The 18,072-nt window shown below is 40.4% G+C and overlaps 2 protein-coding genes across 3 annotated transcripts; one reads left to right on the top strand and one right to left on the bottom strand.

The window, feature by feature from the left end:
- Positions 1 to 3,068: 3,068 nt before the first annotated feature.
- Positions 3,069 to 4,993, bottom strand: LOC146476097 (cystatin-B-like). Its single transcript, XM_085114994.1, has 3 exons — positions 4,731 to 4,993; positions 4,036 to 4,137; positions 3,069 to 3,269 (listed from the first exon to the last, which is right to left on the bottom strand). Exons 1-3 carry the CDS (start codon positions 4,800 to 4,802, stop codon positions 3,150 to 3,152), a joined length of 294 nt encoding a protein of 97 aa, XP_084971120.1. The 5' UTR covers positions 4,803 to 4,993; the 3' UTR covers positions 3,069 to 3,149.
- A 7,015-nt stretch (positions 4,994 to 12,008) lies between these two features.
- Positions 12,009 to 18,072, top strand: LOC146476098 (uncharacterized). Of its 2 annotated transcripts, none has more exons than XM_085115001.1 (6): positions 12,009 to 12,208; positions 12,984 to 13,946; positions 14,275 to 14,348; positions 14,795 to 14,878; positions 15,076 to 15,328; positions 15,876 to 18,072. In XM_085115001.1, exons 1-6 carry the CDS (start codon positions 12,025 to 12,027, stop codon positions 16,004 to 16,006), a joined length of 1,689 nt encoding a protein of 562 aa, XP_084971127.1. In that variant the 5' UTR covers positions 12,009 to 12,024; the 3' UTR covers positions 16,007 to 18,072. The 2 variants fall into 2 exon arrangements, with proteins under 2 accessions (XP_084971127.1, XP_084971128.1); XM_085115002.1 differs by having other exon boundaries at positions 15,079 to 15,328.

The raw sequence follows: 18,072 nt of genomic DNA on the forward strand, positions 1-18,072 counted from the left end.
TCCCCTCAAAAAAAATCGGATGTTCACAGGCTAGTGTGACACTGATCAACTGTAACTCGATATTCCCTTCGGTGATGTGGGTAACGCGCACGTGATCCTAGCCAGGCATTTCGGTATGGAATCCTGCGCGTACAAGCTAGGGCGCTTTTAGGAACTGTAAATAGTGAAAAGTACTGCTTGTGGGCCAAGCTACGACTACCCCGGTGATGAAAACCTTGTCAAGCTAAAAGACTGTACAACAGATGCGAGAGCCCATGTTGCCAGCTTTGATTTTTTTGTTCGGGAAAAAAATTCAAGTATTAGTGTCATTTCGTTTTTTAACTTCAATTATACATACCCTGGAACGTCGATTTTTTCGCAAAAAAGAAAGAGAGAAACATCCATAACCGCCATCCTTACAATTAAAAGTATGAAATCTGTATATTTGAGAGCATAGTAGTGAGTTCCCCACCGACCACCAACCCGACCTCCCCCCTTCCCCCTAGCTACAAGCGTCAATAATATTGTGGTTATTGTTTACTTTCCTAGACCGTTTTCTCGCTGTTCCTGCCAGTTTCTTTCAACTCTGTGAAAAAAATAATAGCATGAAATCTGAAATTGGAAAATGAATAGGCGAAATACGGCCCTCACCCGAACGTGATAGTAATAAGGTAGTAACGGCCCTCACCCGCTTGCGCTAGCAATAAGTTAGTTTTCGTGGACAGACCAAGGCTGGTAAGATTCTTATCTTCTCGAAAATTGAAAGAAACCGGCAGGAACAACGATAAAACCGGTTTGGGAAAGTAAACAATAACCACAATTGACGCTTATCGCCAGAGGGGATGGGGGTGGGGAAGTTCGCGTTGGTCGGTGGGGAATTCACTACTCTGATACCCTCAAAGTTGATACCCTCAGACTAGTCTGATACCCTCAAATTTTATATTATTAATTTTGGGGATGGTGGTTATGGAAAAATCCACGTTCCGGGATCTGCATTACTGTAAGTAAAAAAAAAAAACAAAAAAACCTTACACTAATACTTGAACGTCGATTTTTTTCGGGGAAAAAATAAACGCTGGAAAGGTGGGCTCTCAGATCTCTTGAACAGTCCTAAAGCTCGTCAAGGTCATCATCTCCAGGGTAGTCGTCCTAGCTTGGCCCCCAAGCTCTACTTTTCTAAAAGCGCCCTGAACGCACAAGTGCCTGGCCAGGATCACGTGCGCGTTACCCACATCACCGAAGGGAATATCGAGTTACAGTTGATCAGTGTCACACTGGCTTATTGATTTGAGCCGTCGCTGCGAAACACGAACACTCAAAACGACACGACAGGAACAAAGTCACGCGCTTTTCTCCATTTTACTGATCGACTTCTTCATTTAAGAAGATAAAGGAGCTGTAAAGTATGATTTGCACTATTTTTTCCTGCGACATCGAAATGGTATGCAAATTTGTTGCACATGTTTCGTAGGCTAATTGACCGGAATAACTATATTATTTTAGAGCAGAGTAGGAAAGATAAAAAAACATTGAATGGCTGTCTTCAGTCCGTCTGATTAGTTTTAGGGCCCAATATGTGATGTTTGGAAACATTCACGGGCTCCAGATGTCAAGTGTTTGTGAATCGGTTCTGATCTCATAATTCGTGACGTGAATTGCGAGCCGCAAGTATCGCACGCATATTCGATCTTCCTTGAGTGGGAAAGAGTTTGAATCAGAGCTTGAAACTTGGTGCAAATAAAGTTCTTTTCTTCGTTTTTCGATATATGAGATTTAATTTAGAGAAAATGACATACCAGAAACACTTTTATTTCAATGAAAATAAGCATTAGTTTCAAGGTCATTTTGAGTAGCGTACACAAATCTGCATGCGTTAGAAAGCAGCCAGCGAGTTTGGAATGTTTATTGTATTTTAAATTCTCTTGCAAGATGGTTGGTCTAGGTTTGTGTAAAGTTTCAAGTTCATTGGGTGATTTTACACCGTGAACGGGGCTTCGTCCTTTGAGCTAAATTTTCGCGGTTTTAATCGGCCAGTGACCGCACCTAGGCCGCATTTCAAACTCTTGCAATTTTCTCAAAAAATAAAATACCTTGGAACTTTAAAATATGATTTTCGAAAATAGTTAATCCAAGGGTATCTTCAGACAAAATATCAGAAATTCGACCGAGTGGTCGCTGAAATGCAGTTCTCGATTCTTACAGGCAGCCGCTCTTAATACGTTCTTAAAATTTTGGTTAAATCTCAGCCTTGACGTTCTTATAAAAAAGGTTCTTAAAAAAAAGGAGTGTATTTACTCTTCAATAATCATCACACAAATTTCCACAGACTTCAGTTGCAAGCACCACAGAGCAAGGAGATTAAGCTGCATTGACTTTTCATAGCACAAGCCGGAGGACATAATGAAAATCAGACCGAGTGTGACTCAATCAATGATCGAAACAGTTCTATAATAATGCAAGCGGCAAAACACTCCCGTTGATCTCAGAATTAGCTCGATACAGCTCCGTGGCATGGAGAAAAAGCAAGAGTTGCACGTAAAACCTGAGAAGCGATTGGTGATAACTTTAATCTAAGGACGTTGCTCCGCGATTATTCCGAGAATCTATTAGCTACAGAGGAGCTGTGCTTGGGAAATTAGTATCGGACTTTTTATGGATTGATTCAGTTTGCTTGGCTCGAAATTGGGAACTTTATAGAGGAGTATGCAACAAAATAAGTAAATAAAAGTGTTCTGCCTTAAAAATCCATAAACGCGTCAATTGTTTAAACAGTAAGAGCAACGATTTAAAGGCAGTAATATAGAATGGGTATAGGACTTCGTATAAACCACTTCGTAAGTAATCCGCAGTGTGGGCCACTGAAAATATCATTAGCTTGACACTAACAATGCTGCGGTATGTGGAAAAACTGGTCATCACTGCATGGAAAGGGTATAAAACACAAGCTAATTTTATCAAGAGTCGCGACCAACATTAAAACGTAGTGACTATTTTATTTGTATGAAATGCATGAAATCTTATCGTTGAGATTCCAGTGATGCTTAGCTTAAACTTGATCATAAACAACAACACATAATCAGAAAGTGCCTCGCCTTACATTAAGAAATTATTCGACTAAACTAGTTAAATTAGCGGCAAAACTGCTTGACTTGGCTTGGAGCTCTCACAGGTTACATATCAATTGCTATGGCCTCGATACCAGTGACTGTAAGGGCTCCTCCGTTAGCCTGAAACACGCGCAGGTTCCAGAACCTTGACGCGTCTGGATCTGGCAAGTTTCCAACATAAACCTGTAAATCAGAATTTTCAAGAGTTAAAAATTTAAGTAGCAAGTGATGTCGTCCTTAAGGTTGTTTGCAAGCACTCCTCCTCCCGATCTGACGTTTTAATTTTCAGTTGACGAATGACCGGCTCACCTACATTAGCAACTGCTACCCGTGGGTCAGTCCATTGCAACTAACAACTTGAAATAATTCAATGAAGTTGATAATTGAGTTCGTTCTAACATTCCCTCACACAGCTATGATGAAAAACATCTGTGAGAGCAACAAGTGTGACTTATCAAAGCTGTTAAAGCTGAAAAATGATGACCACACCATAATCGATCAACAGGTTGTAGGACTCAGCTAAAGCTGGGGTTTATGCTGAAGCGAATGACAAATTTCAGAGAAACAAAAATTCTTTAGCGACTTCCTTTTGACACCAGCTCCTTGACTGGCAATGATTGCTGTTCTTTAGGAACACTTGGGTCTTACTGTGCCTTTCTTTGCCTTGGTAAGTTTTAAGGCCAGTGATGGGAAATTATATTGCTAAAAGTAATAAAACGCTCGGGACTAGAAGCCATCCAATCTAACCCAAGAACTGATGCGAACAAGATTTAAAAGAGTCCATGACAGGAAAGAGTTTTTGTGACAGTCAGTGGTGAGATATTAAAGTGCTAAGCAGCTTGTTGCCCTAGTGTCTAGAATTGTAACAGTCTCAAAGAGAAGTTCTTCCATCCAACAACGAGACTAGTATCGATACAGCTGTTCAGCTGTGGGGTAATACTGGACCAACCTTAATGCGGTAATTCATTCCGGCTACAACTTGTTCTCTATAACTCTCGGCTACGAACTGAGGGAAAGCTATCCCGGCCATTTCCTCTGCTTGGCCCCTCACCTGTAGAAGAAACAAGTTTAAACATGATTACCATTAAATTAGTCTTTCATTTCCAATATTAATTGGACCACCCCTGGCCGAATAAATAGACTCATTTGCTAACATGAAAAAAGAATGTGGTCTTGCTTGATGTATCAGTATCACGTTTCTTCAAACAACTTACAGAATCACTATGGAATCCCTGAAATTACATCATTTTGATGGCCTAAGGTTGTCAGTATTCTACAAATACTGCAGAAAGTGAGAAAGTACATCAAACGAATCTCTGCTGTTAGCAGCAATACTCAGCAATGATTATTCCGCTTTCAGTAAGGCAGCTGAGTGTAATTTGTGTATTAGAAACGGCCATACACGGTCACAAACCGGGAATTTTGATTCCAGCTACACAGCTATTGGGACAAAAAGCACTCCTCTAGGTTCAGAGGCTAAAGAGTGTTTACTTTGTCAGACAGCAAAACAGTTTGATTTTTAATTTAGCTAGGCCTGATTTCGGTGTTGCAACCCAACTGTTTCTAGCTAGGGCCAATTTTCACTGTCAGGGAACAAAGAAGTCATGCCATGTAATGCTAAAGAAAGAATGCTTTCAAACAGACCTGATCACAAATGTTCTGAACCTCCACAGTAGCTTGTTTAACCTCACTCCATTTACCAGCTTGAGCTTGCATTTTGTCTGTGATGAGTTTCCCTCAAAGACTACCGTTTTACCGACAAGATGGAAAAATAGGCAATGGTGCAAAATTTATACTTTCTAGAACGATGAGGCGGAAAATCAGCTGATTGGTTGAAAATATTTTAACATAATGCGACTTTGATCAGCTAGAAGACTTACGTAAGCACATGCATGTTTTGACCTCCTGTTTCTTTGGGACACAGAAAGTCACGTTCGTGTTCCCAATAGACAAAAAAACTTGAGAATGATTTATTATTCAGGGAGGGACACAGGCCTACTTGGAAAAAGGAAATCCGAGTGCTCCTATCAGGACTCGAACTTTCCGTTTACTAGTTCGGACGTTCTCCCACCGGCTGAGCTAGAGGAGACTCACGGGAGCTAAGGCCATTAACGGACTAGGTTAAATTAAACTTATTTCACAGTTAATTCTATACAGGCCTCAAGAACAGCCTATTTTAGTCATAATTTGGTCATGAATTGAAATCAGTACTTTAGCGCAAGAATTTTTTCCTGGTTTCTTCGCATAACAAAAACAGATTACGTATGCAGATAGCCTCCCACGCAGACGTTCTTAGGGGTTCGTCACGCGTTCCTGCGTTCCTGCGTTCCTGTTCGTGGGGCAGGAACGCGTGACGAACCCCTAAGAACGTCTGCGTGGGAGGCTAGTATGCAGACTACAGCGGCACCGAATATCAATAGGCCTTATCACGGTTTTCGACGCCATTTTGACGAGTAGGCAAACACGCTTGAAATAACAGTGTTTGTATGGAAATCCGATGTCAAATAATTTTAGTACTAGAAATACGTGACTCGCAAAACCTCGCGAAGCTGGGGCTGGGTGGAAAGCCCTCTTTACTGGTATTGTACGGCATCAAATGAGGAGATTAAAAGGTTTATGAACATAGCAACTATTTTGATGAGCATGGTCTTTTCGTAGTTCCTCAGGCTAGTTTGCGGTTGAAAATCTATTTCTGAGGCGACGAAATGTACAACAGGCGTGCAGCGCTGTCGTGTTCGATGAATTTATTTCCCACGGAAAATTATTTTACCGCGGCCACAAAACGTGTAATTTCTTCAATGCAATATTTCACAAAAAAGATTTCTGGAAAAAAGGGAAAAGATTCTGGAGAGATAGTTCTGTATCCAGTGAATATTGATGAACATTGCAGTTGAAATTTGATCCCGCACGCAAACTTTCGCGATGTATGCAAATTTTGCTCCAGACGACGCCAGACAGTCCGACGTCATTCATACTTTGTTTTTCACTGTTGCTAGGCAACCGTGCGGACACCTTCAACGAAACATATATATATATATATATATATATATATATATATATATATATATATATATATATATATATATATATATATCTACCTGGATTTTCAAAAACATACCTGCACTTAACCTACGCAGACACAGAAAGTTCACCCTAACTGAGTCTCACAACACTTCCCTCCCCACCCCTCTGCTTTTCACACAAACTTGCAAGTCACTCACCTGCATTTAGGCCACACTCCAGGCTTTGTGTCAGCTTGATGCAATTGATTGTCAACAGCCTGTGTCTCTATGGGGGAGGTCAAAGGGCATTAGAATTAAGTCACCCTGGTTTAAGAAAAACAGCAAATTGGACCAAGCTGAAGGCTACAATACCCTCCCCTCCCCACCCCGGAGCTTTTGACACACAACCAAGAGCTACCCCCCAGCAGTAAGCCCTCACCCTGGGCTAGCTCACAGACTGGTCCTTGACGGCAAGCCCCCTCAAGTTTGGAGAACCACAGAGGCCTGAAGCTGGGCGGTGCCCAGCTCCAGGCCCAGTTCTAGCAGGCAAGTTTTTGCAAATTCGCACAGATATCACAGGCAAATAGCTCTCTGGAAGGCAAAAATTGAGTTTGCAGGCAAAATGTACTAAGTCTCGCATGTAGCAGCTCAACTTGGGACAAGCCCACTTAAATTGACTGCTAATATCTACCTGGATTTTCAAAAACATACCTGCACTTAACCTACGCAGAGACAGAAAGTTCACCCTAACTGAGTCTCACAACACTTCCCTCCCCACCCCTCTGCTTTTCACACAAACTTGCAAGTCACTCACCTGCATTTAGGCCACACTCCAGGCTTTGTGTCAGCTTGATGCAATTGATTGTCAACAGCCTGTGTCTCTATGGGGGAGGTCAAAGGGCATTAGAATTAAGTCACCCTGGTTTAAGAAAAACAGCAAATTGGACCAAGCTGAAGGCTCCCGTACGAAACAGCTAGGTCTAAATTTGTCTGCCTTAGGTCTAGCAAAGGTCTTGTAGACATTATCTAGACCTTTCCAAGACTAACTAAAAGTCTTTAGAGTCTAACAAATGTCTTGAAAGACTTTTCGACCTCTGTTACGTCTGTTTGTCTAGAAAATGTCTTGAAGTTTGGTCTAGATTAGACCTTGACTAGATCTTTCTGTGATGCGATAACATTTTCAGCTGCATTCAATTTCTCAGGTATCGAGTTTCCCCTGATGTACTACTTAAACTATATCTAAATTTGTCTTGACGTTAGCCTAGTCAAGACATATAAATAAGTGTCGGCGATGTGTGCAGGATCTATAAGGGCCGGGATACATCACCGCTTTTACTTGATATAAAAAAGCTATATTTACTCCCACTCTTAGACGTGCGATCGCGCGAGTAGAGAACTTAATTATAAAGAGTATTGAAGCTGATCACGCGAGAAAATAATTCCACTATCATGAAAGATAAAGGAAATCGGTAAATCTTAAGAATTATTCCGAAGTATTGTTCAGCTGATTATCAGGAGGAGGTATTCCAAGCAGCAGTTCACTCAAAACGCTACAAAAAACATCAGAAAATGGCGTGTGCTGCTTGAACAAGCAAAAACCCCACATTTAATTCACCTTGATCCGCCCACCACCGACGGATAATTAACAACATCACTTGTTTGAGACGATGTCATGTAATCTAAAAAAAAAGAGCCGCTTCACAGTTGTGTAATTTTATAATGGGAGAGGAAATATCTTGCGACGTCAAAAACCTGCAAACACTAACCTCTGCTTGGACTTTGTTGTGTTCCTAACGTTCACAACCAAAATGAAAATATTTCTTCAAAGAGCGGCCTACGAAATGATTACTTTGTCATATGACAGATATTAAACAACGCTCTTCTCAACATGCGCGCGCTAATCACGCAAGCATGTTTTCAAAAACGTTTTGAGTAAAAAGCTCGTCGAGTTTGCGTTATTTTACATGTTTACCCGGTGCCTGGTACTTTAGAAAACTTCATAAAGATGCAAGTTCGAATTTGTCTCGTTAGACTGAAATAAGCAATTTATGGAGGAAAATGTCCGTATTTTGATAAGTTTTCTGCCAAAAAAATATTTGATTACACGCAAAAACATTCGTGTACGTTTATACATCGCAGCGAATAAGAATTTATATTTTAATCAGTGCAATCTTCAGTTTTACTTTCGTTTTGCCTGAAAAATAGTTCAATCGTGATTTTGAGACGGCACTTCATTGACAGCTTTGGAAAAAAAAACCCGTATTGGGCTCCGTCGCTTCACGACTCCGTCAATATAATGTAGCCATCCCTGTCCCAAAATTGCAATTCGCGACCGTGCCAAATACGAAATATATTTTCTTCCAACGCCAATGCAGTCATTGCCGTTTCAAAATCGCAATTAGTTTATAATATGTTTCAAACTATCTGTTTATATTTACATCCTAAAACGTTTTATAACGTTGCTAGATTTCTATGGCCGGGGCCTTCCTGTCATTGAATTCAACTAAGCAATCAAATACAACAAAATCAGTCACGAAAAAATACAAAATACCATAACAAGGTATAGGGAAAGGCCCCCAGGGTTCACTCCCAGCCGGGACTTTCCCGCGTTCGGATGCTCAAAAAACTTATGTATATTAATACTAAGTACTCATAAAACTGCGCGAGTGAATTCCTGTGATCAAAAAACGCACTAATCTGTTTCAACTGCATTTGGGAATTCAGCTACAAAGGCAACATCCGGCATGTCATCAAAGTACATAAAAACACATTTGTGCTCTATGTGGTTGATATCCACCACAATAACATCCTCTGCCTGCGGTGGTCCAACAACCTTGATATGCAAACAGGAAGCATTTGTGTCGTGGTCATCAATCAATTTGATGCGAACACAGTCACGCAGTCTTGTTAAGACAGCCAAGTTACGAACGCGGCAGTTGCAAGTGGTCTTTGATAGGCAGAAACATATAGGTTCGCACTGGAAGAAAAATTCAATTTGCCCATATTCTCGGACATTTTCATCCTTAATTACGCGAACTGTAAAGCTGTTTCTACTGTAGACTCGCTCATACGCCTTTGAGTGGAAAACGCGACTTCCAGACTTAAGCCGTTTGAATGATTTTACCACAGAAGTTGGGGGTGCAAGTCCCAAGAATTCTGTGAGGGCCTGAAGCTGAAAATCGGTCAGCTTTCGCTCTGAACTTGCTCCCAGGGCAAAACATCCCTCAAATAATTCTACTCCATTTGAAATCCGCCTGGAGGATACCATTCCCCGGTAGAAATCAGTAATTGGACCCTCCTCTGGAAGAAAAGTTCTTCGTAGTTCTGGAAGCCTCTTTGAAATAGACACGGCTGATATTATTTGAAATTGAATGTTTTGAGTTCCGTGAAATGTTTTCAACAGAACGCCATTCTTGTCCTCAAAGTGGAAACACGAATGTGTCCACAATGGCCCCAATGACCTCACGTTATCAGCTAAATGGACAAGAAGATGGAAGTTTGCTGTTTGAAAACGTAGTCCGTAGTAACCCTCAAAGAGAATGCAAAAGTGAAACAATAAGCGTTCAGCATGTTCTAATTGCATTTCGCTTATCGAGTCTAGCAACAGGATAAAAATTGCTTCACTAAGAAGAAGAAAATGTTCATAGTATGGTTTTGGAAGAATATTGTAAAGAACAGCAGGGCCATAAAACAATAAAAACGAACGTAATTCAGAGGCTTTAAAGTATTTCCGGTGATTCTCAATCGACCTAGGGACTCTTGATATATTATTTGGTGGCTTAATGGCGGCGAGTCTTGCATCCACCTCAGCAAGACGGGAACTTATTTTATAGTCCGCTGCTTCCCCTGAATCAAACCACAGACCAAGAAGACGTTTACATATGCCAAGTAAAACACAGTGCATGTAATCTATCCCTGTTCCTTCAATAATATCGTGATGTTTGAGCCCACTAAACCACGATGGACCTTTAATGCCATGGACAGGTTTTCCTTGTACAGCTGCTTGACGTGACTCCTCCAACGTTTCCGTGTGAGTACGTTTTGGGCCCTTAGGGTTTTCAAAGTTAAAGGGAAAAGCGTGTGCATGTCCTCCTCTTTTACCCGTCTTCTCAGTTTTCCCCGCCTGTTTACATTTCATGCAGCCATAAAATGCATTGAACTGAACTGTGTTGCACACCAAACACTTGGCAGGAAGGTCACTTGTACCTGCTAGCAAAATTGCTTGTGCCGTGAAATGTTGTCCTTCTGAGGTTTCAACAAGCAAACCTTCATTCTCCAGAATGGACAGCGACGAATGAAAAGGCTGAAGAAATGTCAACATGATTGGTTTAGAACTGCCAAACCAGAGGCCTGCAAAAATCATGTTGTCTTTACTAATACGTTCTTTGTAAGGCAGTTCGTTTATTACAAAATAAAGGGGCCAAAGAGCGAACTTCGATGACTTAAATACTGGGATGCCATCAGTGTTCCACATAAGTGAAATGTTTTTTTCACTAGACAGTATTCCATTGATACCTGCATACCTTTTGTAGAGCTCACCATCGTAAATGTCCTCAATGTGATGTTTACCTTTTTTAACCCGAACAAATCGATGTTTAAGCAGCTCTAAAAACCCAGGTCTTGCAAAAAAATCCTGAATTTGTGATGCGATTGGTATTTCAATGAAGAAGGCTGTGTTCCCAGAGCATGTTAAGTCACGAGCACAAAAAGAATTCGGGCAAACGGCGAGGTCGTTTTCGATTTGCAGGAAGCAGTGCGAGCAATATCTGTGGAAATGCATGGGTGCTTTAAGGTTGTGAAAATGTTTCTTGAGTTGGAAGATAGATTTCATGCAAAGGTTTGGAGAAAGACAGTGAGCGCTAATTAAAGTCAGCATGTCCGATAAAGCTTGCCCGCTTAACATGTGTCTGAGGGCAAATGTCATAATCAGAAGAGCACTTAGGCCAACAGTAATGGCTGCTCCTGGATATAAGGGTTTGCGATCAAAATTATCCTGATTTTCACTTTCCTTATCAGTACCGCACGTAGGCAACTTGAATGTATCTTCCATCGTTTCCTCTTCTGTACTTGCCTCTTGTTCCACATGAACGAGCTCTTCGTGAAGAGTGTCTTGTATTTTTGTTAAATATTCCTGTAACCAGGCAGACTCCTCGTCTTTTGTGTTCTCTTCTGATAATAAAGAATCCACGGTGGAATCAAAACCAATTGGGCTCTGCGAAAAAGATGCTTCATTGTTCATTGAATGAATAAAGCTTTTATCAGTGAGCCCTGTAGGTTCAAAGTTTTCCGTTGCAAATGCTGTTGCAAATTTAACAGCATTATCCCCTTTCATGAGAACAGTACTCTCTTCGAAATTAAAAGATGGGAAAGACAGATCAGTTTCTTGGTGAGAAATGTCATCATACAGGAATTGTGCCATATTCTCGGAAGCAATAGCCGTATCGGCACGTGAAGGTTGCTCCATACTCTTCTGAATGGAGTCCACACGACTGCTTGATTCGGTATAATTTCCACTCAAGTCTTTCGTTATTTCAGCTTTTGTTCTTCGTCTTCTCTTCTCTTTTGGCTGCTCTCCAGACATGGTCCTGATTTGTGCTCAACTGCTCCAAACAAGCAACCGGCTGATGAGATCTTAGGGAACTTTTAGTGCTTTTTTTTTTCTATTTGATGCAATTCAATCGATCAGGACAAAGCGACTTTTGTGTTGTGTTACAGTGATTTCAAATCACCAAAGAATTGAAATACGTATGTGTAAGTGATACCAGTAACTCAAAATCCACCAATCAGTATGCAGTAACCGATAGCAAGCCTACAAACGGTAAGGCGGGATTTTCAGTTACTTCGCCGTTGCATTTGAAGGTGTGCTAACATAGCTACTTCGTGAGAGATTATTTTGCCAAATATCGTCAGCTTCTAACATCTAATTCTACCTAAAAATGAGTGCCAGTCTATCTGCCAGTGTTCTGTGGATCGAAGAAGATCAGTATTCAGTTGTGCCAGCAACGGACATCATGGGTACAAATATCAAAGAAGGAGAAGTGGCAACGGTAGCTTGGCGCACCGTAAAGAGTAAGAAAATACATACTTCGTGGTTCCAGGCCAAGATTCTTAAGTACTCTGGTAAGTTTTGTAATATATCTTAGTATCATTCACATATAGTCAGACTCGGAAAACCGAATACCTTGATATCTATGGGAAAATGTAATTGAAAATGTAGTTAGGCGGGAAAATTACCTGAGATTCAAACTTTATTAAAAAGCTTCTTCTTATGGTCCTTACAGCTGATATTCTGATATTTGGAACATACATTATATAAAACACTAATATTTTAAACGCTTGCTACATTTTTATTTGAAATACAAACCGAAATGTATGATATTATTAATCTTGTATATATTTATAAAGCGCGACCTCAGTGAAGCCATGCTGGCATAATTTATGCAACTCTTTCGTGACTGGATATCTGAAAATACCATGTGTCACTCTGATCGATATGTCGCGTGTGCGTGGGTTCCGTAAGGCGTCACGACAAACTTCAAAATCACGCATATCAAAAAAAGCCGCTCATAATTTAAAGAATAGCTATATATAAAGCCAACTCTCTCGAAGCCGACAACTGGGAGGGACAGAATTCATGTGAATTTTCAGGGACCAAAATAGTAGATTTGCTTCCATGCTTTTCACGCAATATAAAAATAGCCTGGATAAAGCACTGATTCATGTGTTTGCCTCAATCTGTCAGATGTGTATGTCGGAAACTGTGGTCATGATTTGTTATTTTGAGTGACGTGATATCAATTACCACCAGTGAGTCCAGTGAGCAATAATTTGTGACTTCAAGTGAACACGACACTTTGCATTGGCGTAATTATTCTCATTTAATTATTTTATTTAGAAAACGAAGAAGAACTCCACCTGCTCTGTGACAAATACGCAGAAAATAAGGAAAACGAGGCCATAGATAAGCCAAGACAGCGAAAAAAGACTCCCAAAGGGCAGGAGCTCCAAGATGAAAATGGAACTGACTCAAATGAAGAATCGGCGTCAAATCGAAGCAAAAAAAACAAGCGGAAGGAAAGCAAGAAGAACGACCAGTCGGCTCCTGCCACCAAAAAGCCAAAAAAGAGTGCGGCCCAGGTGGAAAATGATGAATCGACACCAAATCCGGTCCAAAATAGCAAGCGGAAGGAAAGCGAGGACAACCAGTCGACTCCTGCCGCCAAAAAAAAAGAAAAAAGTACGGCCCTAGCGGAAAAAAAAAAGATTCAATCAGCGAATGTGGAGGCCGCTCAACTGAGGGCAAAAACATTTTTTAATGCTGTAAGTGCAAAACCTGCGGTTGTCGTTGATCTTTCCACCGACACCGACGAGCCAGCGGTCGTTAATATCCCGGTACCAAAAAGCAGCAACGACAAACCAATTCCACCGCCACAAGCTGGAACAAACTCATTACTGAATTCACCACAGAGCAAACCAAATTCACACATTAACATTACGCCTCAAACATCACCAACCCACACTAGTCCACCTAAGGCAAGCTCAACACCGATTGCCAACACCCGTCCACAAACCCACGTGCACCCCCACACGACCATATCACCAACACGTGAGACCGCTCCTATTTCATCATACATGGGCCTTCTATCTGACCAGGTGGACCCACCCCGTGACAGTTTAGCAAACGTATTAGGGGGAGCGATTCGAAAATCGTATGATGTGGATGAACCTCAAAGACTGAATGGAAACTTTGCAGCAAAGCCCCTACCCGAATCTGCAGCGTGTTCAAACTGTGCCATTTACAAGTTAAGGAATGAGGAACTCCAGGCTCAGTTGGAGGAGCTCAAACAAAAGTGTTCAGGTAATCTCTTTAGTTCAGCGCCTCCATCAAGAATAATTTGCTCTTGCAAATCAGACAAATCAATCTTGGAAGGCTCACTTTACTGACAATTGTTATCTCGGGCATCACAACGGTGTTTAACATAGCGATTTGTTTTGAAGTGGGTATTTCTGTTTATCTCCATTTTGATTAAAAACTAAACCTAACAAAAACAAACTAAAAGTTAACTTTAACTTGATGACATGTCTGAACGACCTGAATTGTTTATTGGTTCAAAATAAACCTTTGCGTGGCACGACAAAATATTCTGGCCGGTATATTTCTCATCTACCATTGTTATTGTTTGCAGTTTTTCTTTCTGCGCCGATGCAAGTTGTGGGTTACCTTAAAAAACTCACAGAGTGCCTCTCCACTTCAAACGAGGTATGCACTACTTCATGATAATTATCTCGCTACTAAAGATTATTTTTGCCACAACTTAATTTCGCTATTTTGACAAGGTGATATTTCACGACACTACATTTTCGCGAATTTGTAGAACGTTTTTAACTTAACTTCTTCAATACAGCCACTTTTTGTTTTTGCAACATCAAACTTTTAATAATTAATTTTTTTTACTATAATAAGGTAGTTGGTCTCTACAATTTCTTCGCATATATTCACATGTCAGCTTTGTTACATGGGAGACCAGGTTACACATGCAATTCCCAGATGCATGACTTTCTCAGTTAACTATAGATCTTTGTTGCTGTTATTGGGATTGAAATTTGGTTCCAAAGTGAACAAAATTACTGAAGCATTCCCATAGTAATAGTATCAGCCATTTATATTGTAACATCTGAATATGTTATTATTGTTTAATAAACTAGGAAGACGAATTAACATTGAGCCCAATGGGCGAAGTCCCAAATGACACATCATATTTGAAGAAGACATCAAAGTCAGTTAATATGGTATGTTACAGAGATCTTTATAGTTAAGTTAGTTGGGCTGCTGACGCCATACCAACCTCTCATCCAATCTGATACTGGCTACTGGTCGGTCTGTTACTCTTTCTTCTTTACAATACAGATATCACCCAGAATCCTGTATAACTTTTATATAATTATTTATGTATGCATGTTTACTGTTATTAAATGTATCTATTTAGCAGCTCCAAAAGTCCCATTCAGACGGAGGTGTAGGGAGACAAGAACTCTGCCCCAATAGTGGCGTCTTCATCCAAATAACTAAGCTCAAGGCCATTCACCACAAGGCTGGTTACGATCTGCGGATCATTTTTCATGAACTCGTGGATCACTTCTTTACAGAAGAGGAGCTGGCAACATCTGTTGCTTTTGGAACCAGACTGGTTCCAGAAAACAAGAAAATTCTTAACCCTGCCATCGTTTCTGCTATTCAAGGTGAGACTAATGATGTGGATTGATTTTCCCCTCGCGTGACAATTTTTATGCACTCACAGATATGACCTTTCTTGGCTTTATGCGAATATTAAGGGTGGCTTGTGTCTATGAAAAAGGTTCGGCGCTGTTACACCAGGCAACGTTTCGTGCAACCTGTCTGCAACTTTGTTGCTCCGTTGCGAGACGAGTTGCACGAGACGTTGCCTGGTGTAAACACTCCCAGGCAACGCATAGAAATATTCCTGTAACGTTGCCGCAATCGTTGCGAGAAGTAGAACCGGATTCTACTTTTTGCGACAATTGCAGCAACAAAGTAGTTTCGAGACATGTCCGTTGCAGGCTTGCAGGGTATGTTACACAGGGCAATTTTTCGTGCAACTTGTGTCACAACAAAATTGCGAGACAAGTTGCATGAAACGTTGTCTGGTGTAACAGCGCCTTTACAGTCATGTTTGTGCGTCGCCATGTAAAAATTAACGACTATAGAAAGTCCAGCCATCATAGATTTGTTAAGTTTTTTTCCTAATTCACATTATTTCTTTTCCAGGATATCTACTAGCCTGTGCTTCAAGTCTAAGCATTCGTCCATTGGAACCAGGAAAGCTACATAAAATGTTTACCAATAAGTGTACCACTGCAAATGCTAAGAAAAGAAAGCAACTTATTGCTATTCAATAAATGGAAACGTGACGACAAGATAGGCCTTATCACGGTTTTCGACGCCATTTTGACGAGTAGGCAAACAGGCTTGAAATAACAGTGTTTGTATGGATATCCGATGTCAAATAATTTCCATAAAACATCGCTTCTGAAAAATTCATGAATTGGAAACTTTTGGCATTAGGAAAATGATTTTAAGAAAAAAATTGGAGGAATGTAGCAGTGTCAGAAAGCGTCCAGTTGTGTTTTGAACTTTCCATACATTTCCCTGTATTTTTTTCCCGCGAGCTATTTTTAGTAGCAGTTCACGGCTGGTTCGCTATACAGACAAATGTATGGAAAATTCAAAACACGACTGGACGCTTTCTGGCACAGCTACATCCCTCCATTTTTTTTTCTTAAAATCCTTTTCCTAGTGCCAAAAGTTTCCAATTCATGAATTTTTCAGAAGCGATGTTTTATCAAAATTATTCAACATCGGATTTCCATGAAAACACTGTTATTTCAAGCCTGTTTGCCTACTCGTCAAAATGGCGTCGAAAACCGTGATAAGGTCTATTGTTCTTTTCTTAGCACTGAAGTGGTGCAAGTAGACTAAAAGCTACTAAATGCCCGGCAGTCAGAAATGAAAAGTTCGACTGAAAGTCTCAGAAACGGCGACGTTTTCTGGAGTCAGTATGGTTCCAAAAGGAACAAATGTTGGTTTTCTAGTCGACGAAATATCCGTGCTTGAGCACACCAAATTCTGTGAAAATTTCTGACCGACGGGCATTTTCAGTCTTACTACCATACTGACACGAAATTTTCGCGAAAAAAAGGGTCACTATCCAAAAAAATTACAAAAATACAGTTTCGTTCATTTAGTTGCTGCTGCACGCCGCACAACGGTGTTGCCTATCATAAAAACATGATTTTGTAACTGCATTTGAAGCAGTTCAAATGGTAGGTCATGTTGATTTTATCGTTTAATTAGCTATAAAACAAGTCAAAGATCATTTTTGGGTCGATGAGACACAAGTAGGCTTATCAGTTTGTTCTCTAGGCCGTCATTTGATCTCGCCGAAGAATGTCAAAGAACCGTAATTAAATGCGCTATGTAAGCTTATGTACACGCAAGGTATCGTAACGCGGCAAGCTCATGTTGATGCTTTTTAATTTCACGGGAAAATCGCTTGTGGAAGGAGCGTCATTTTGGAGAGCTCTGCTTCCAGGGTTGCAAACCCGGTTTAACCCACATATATTTGCCAAGAAAAAGTTGGATCAGCAAGCCGCAGCACGTAAGTGAATTATGCAATTATATTATAACAAAGTTTACAGTATTTACAAGTTTTTGAAGACTTGCACGTGTGCTGCACGACTCTTCGGTAAGATGTCTGAAATCTTAGAAAGAAGCGATACTTGTACAGTAATTTAATAGCTCTTTAGTTGATCCTCTAATGAAGAAGCATGATATTTGTATACCTATTTATTAAAGCTTGTTGGTAATAGAAGCGATATTTGTACGAAAGCTCTTTAATTACTAAATTAGTCCTCTTAATTGTGAAGAAACAATATTAATTCTATTCAGTTGCAAACATAACTGTTACTGAATGTGCAGTTCATATTATTTCGAATAAAAAGGTTTAATCTTAAGTATTATTTGTTGTTTTTTTCCTGTCAACCAATTAAAGGGTGCAACACCAGCTAGTATTTTTACAGCTTCGCAGAAGCGACCCGAGCCGGCCGCGTGCGAAGCTGCTAGGATCACGTACCATAAAACAAGCCTGAAATTATTGTCAGTCATCACGTTCCTTTGACCACGTGTTGATTGAAACGTCTTGTGGTTGCCTTTCTTTCTAGACAATTTTAGACATTCCAAGACCTTTCTTCTGGGAAAACCTCTTTCGAAACAATTGTCTTGAGAATGTCTAGTTTCGAGCTAAGAATGTCTAGCTGTCAAAATGTCTAGAAATGTCTTGCATTTTAGCTCAGAATGTAGATCTTTCCAAGACTTTTCTTTGAAAAAAGCCGCCAGACCTAAACTAGACTTTTCAAAGACTTTATTCTAGATCTAGTCAAGACATTTTTTAGATCTATGCGTTTCG

This window comes from Pavona decussata, unplaced genomic scaffold (genome assembly GCF_977016875.1).
Source record: "Pavona decussata unplaced genomic scaffold, jaPavDecu1.1 SCAFFOLD_81, whole genome shotgun sequence".
Lineage (NCBI taxonomy): Eukaryota > Metazoa > Cnidaria > Anthozoa > Scleractinia > Agariciidae > Pavona > Pavona decussata.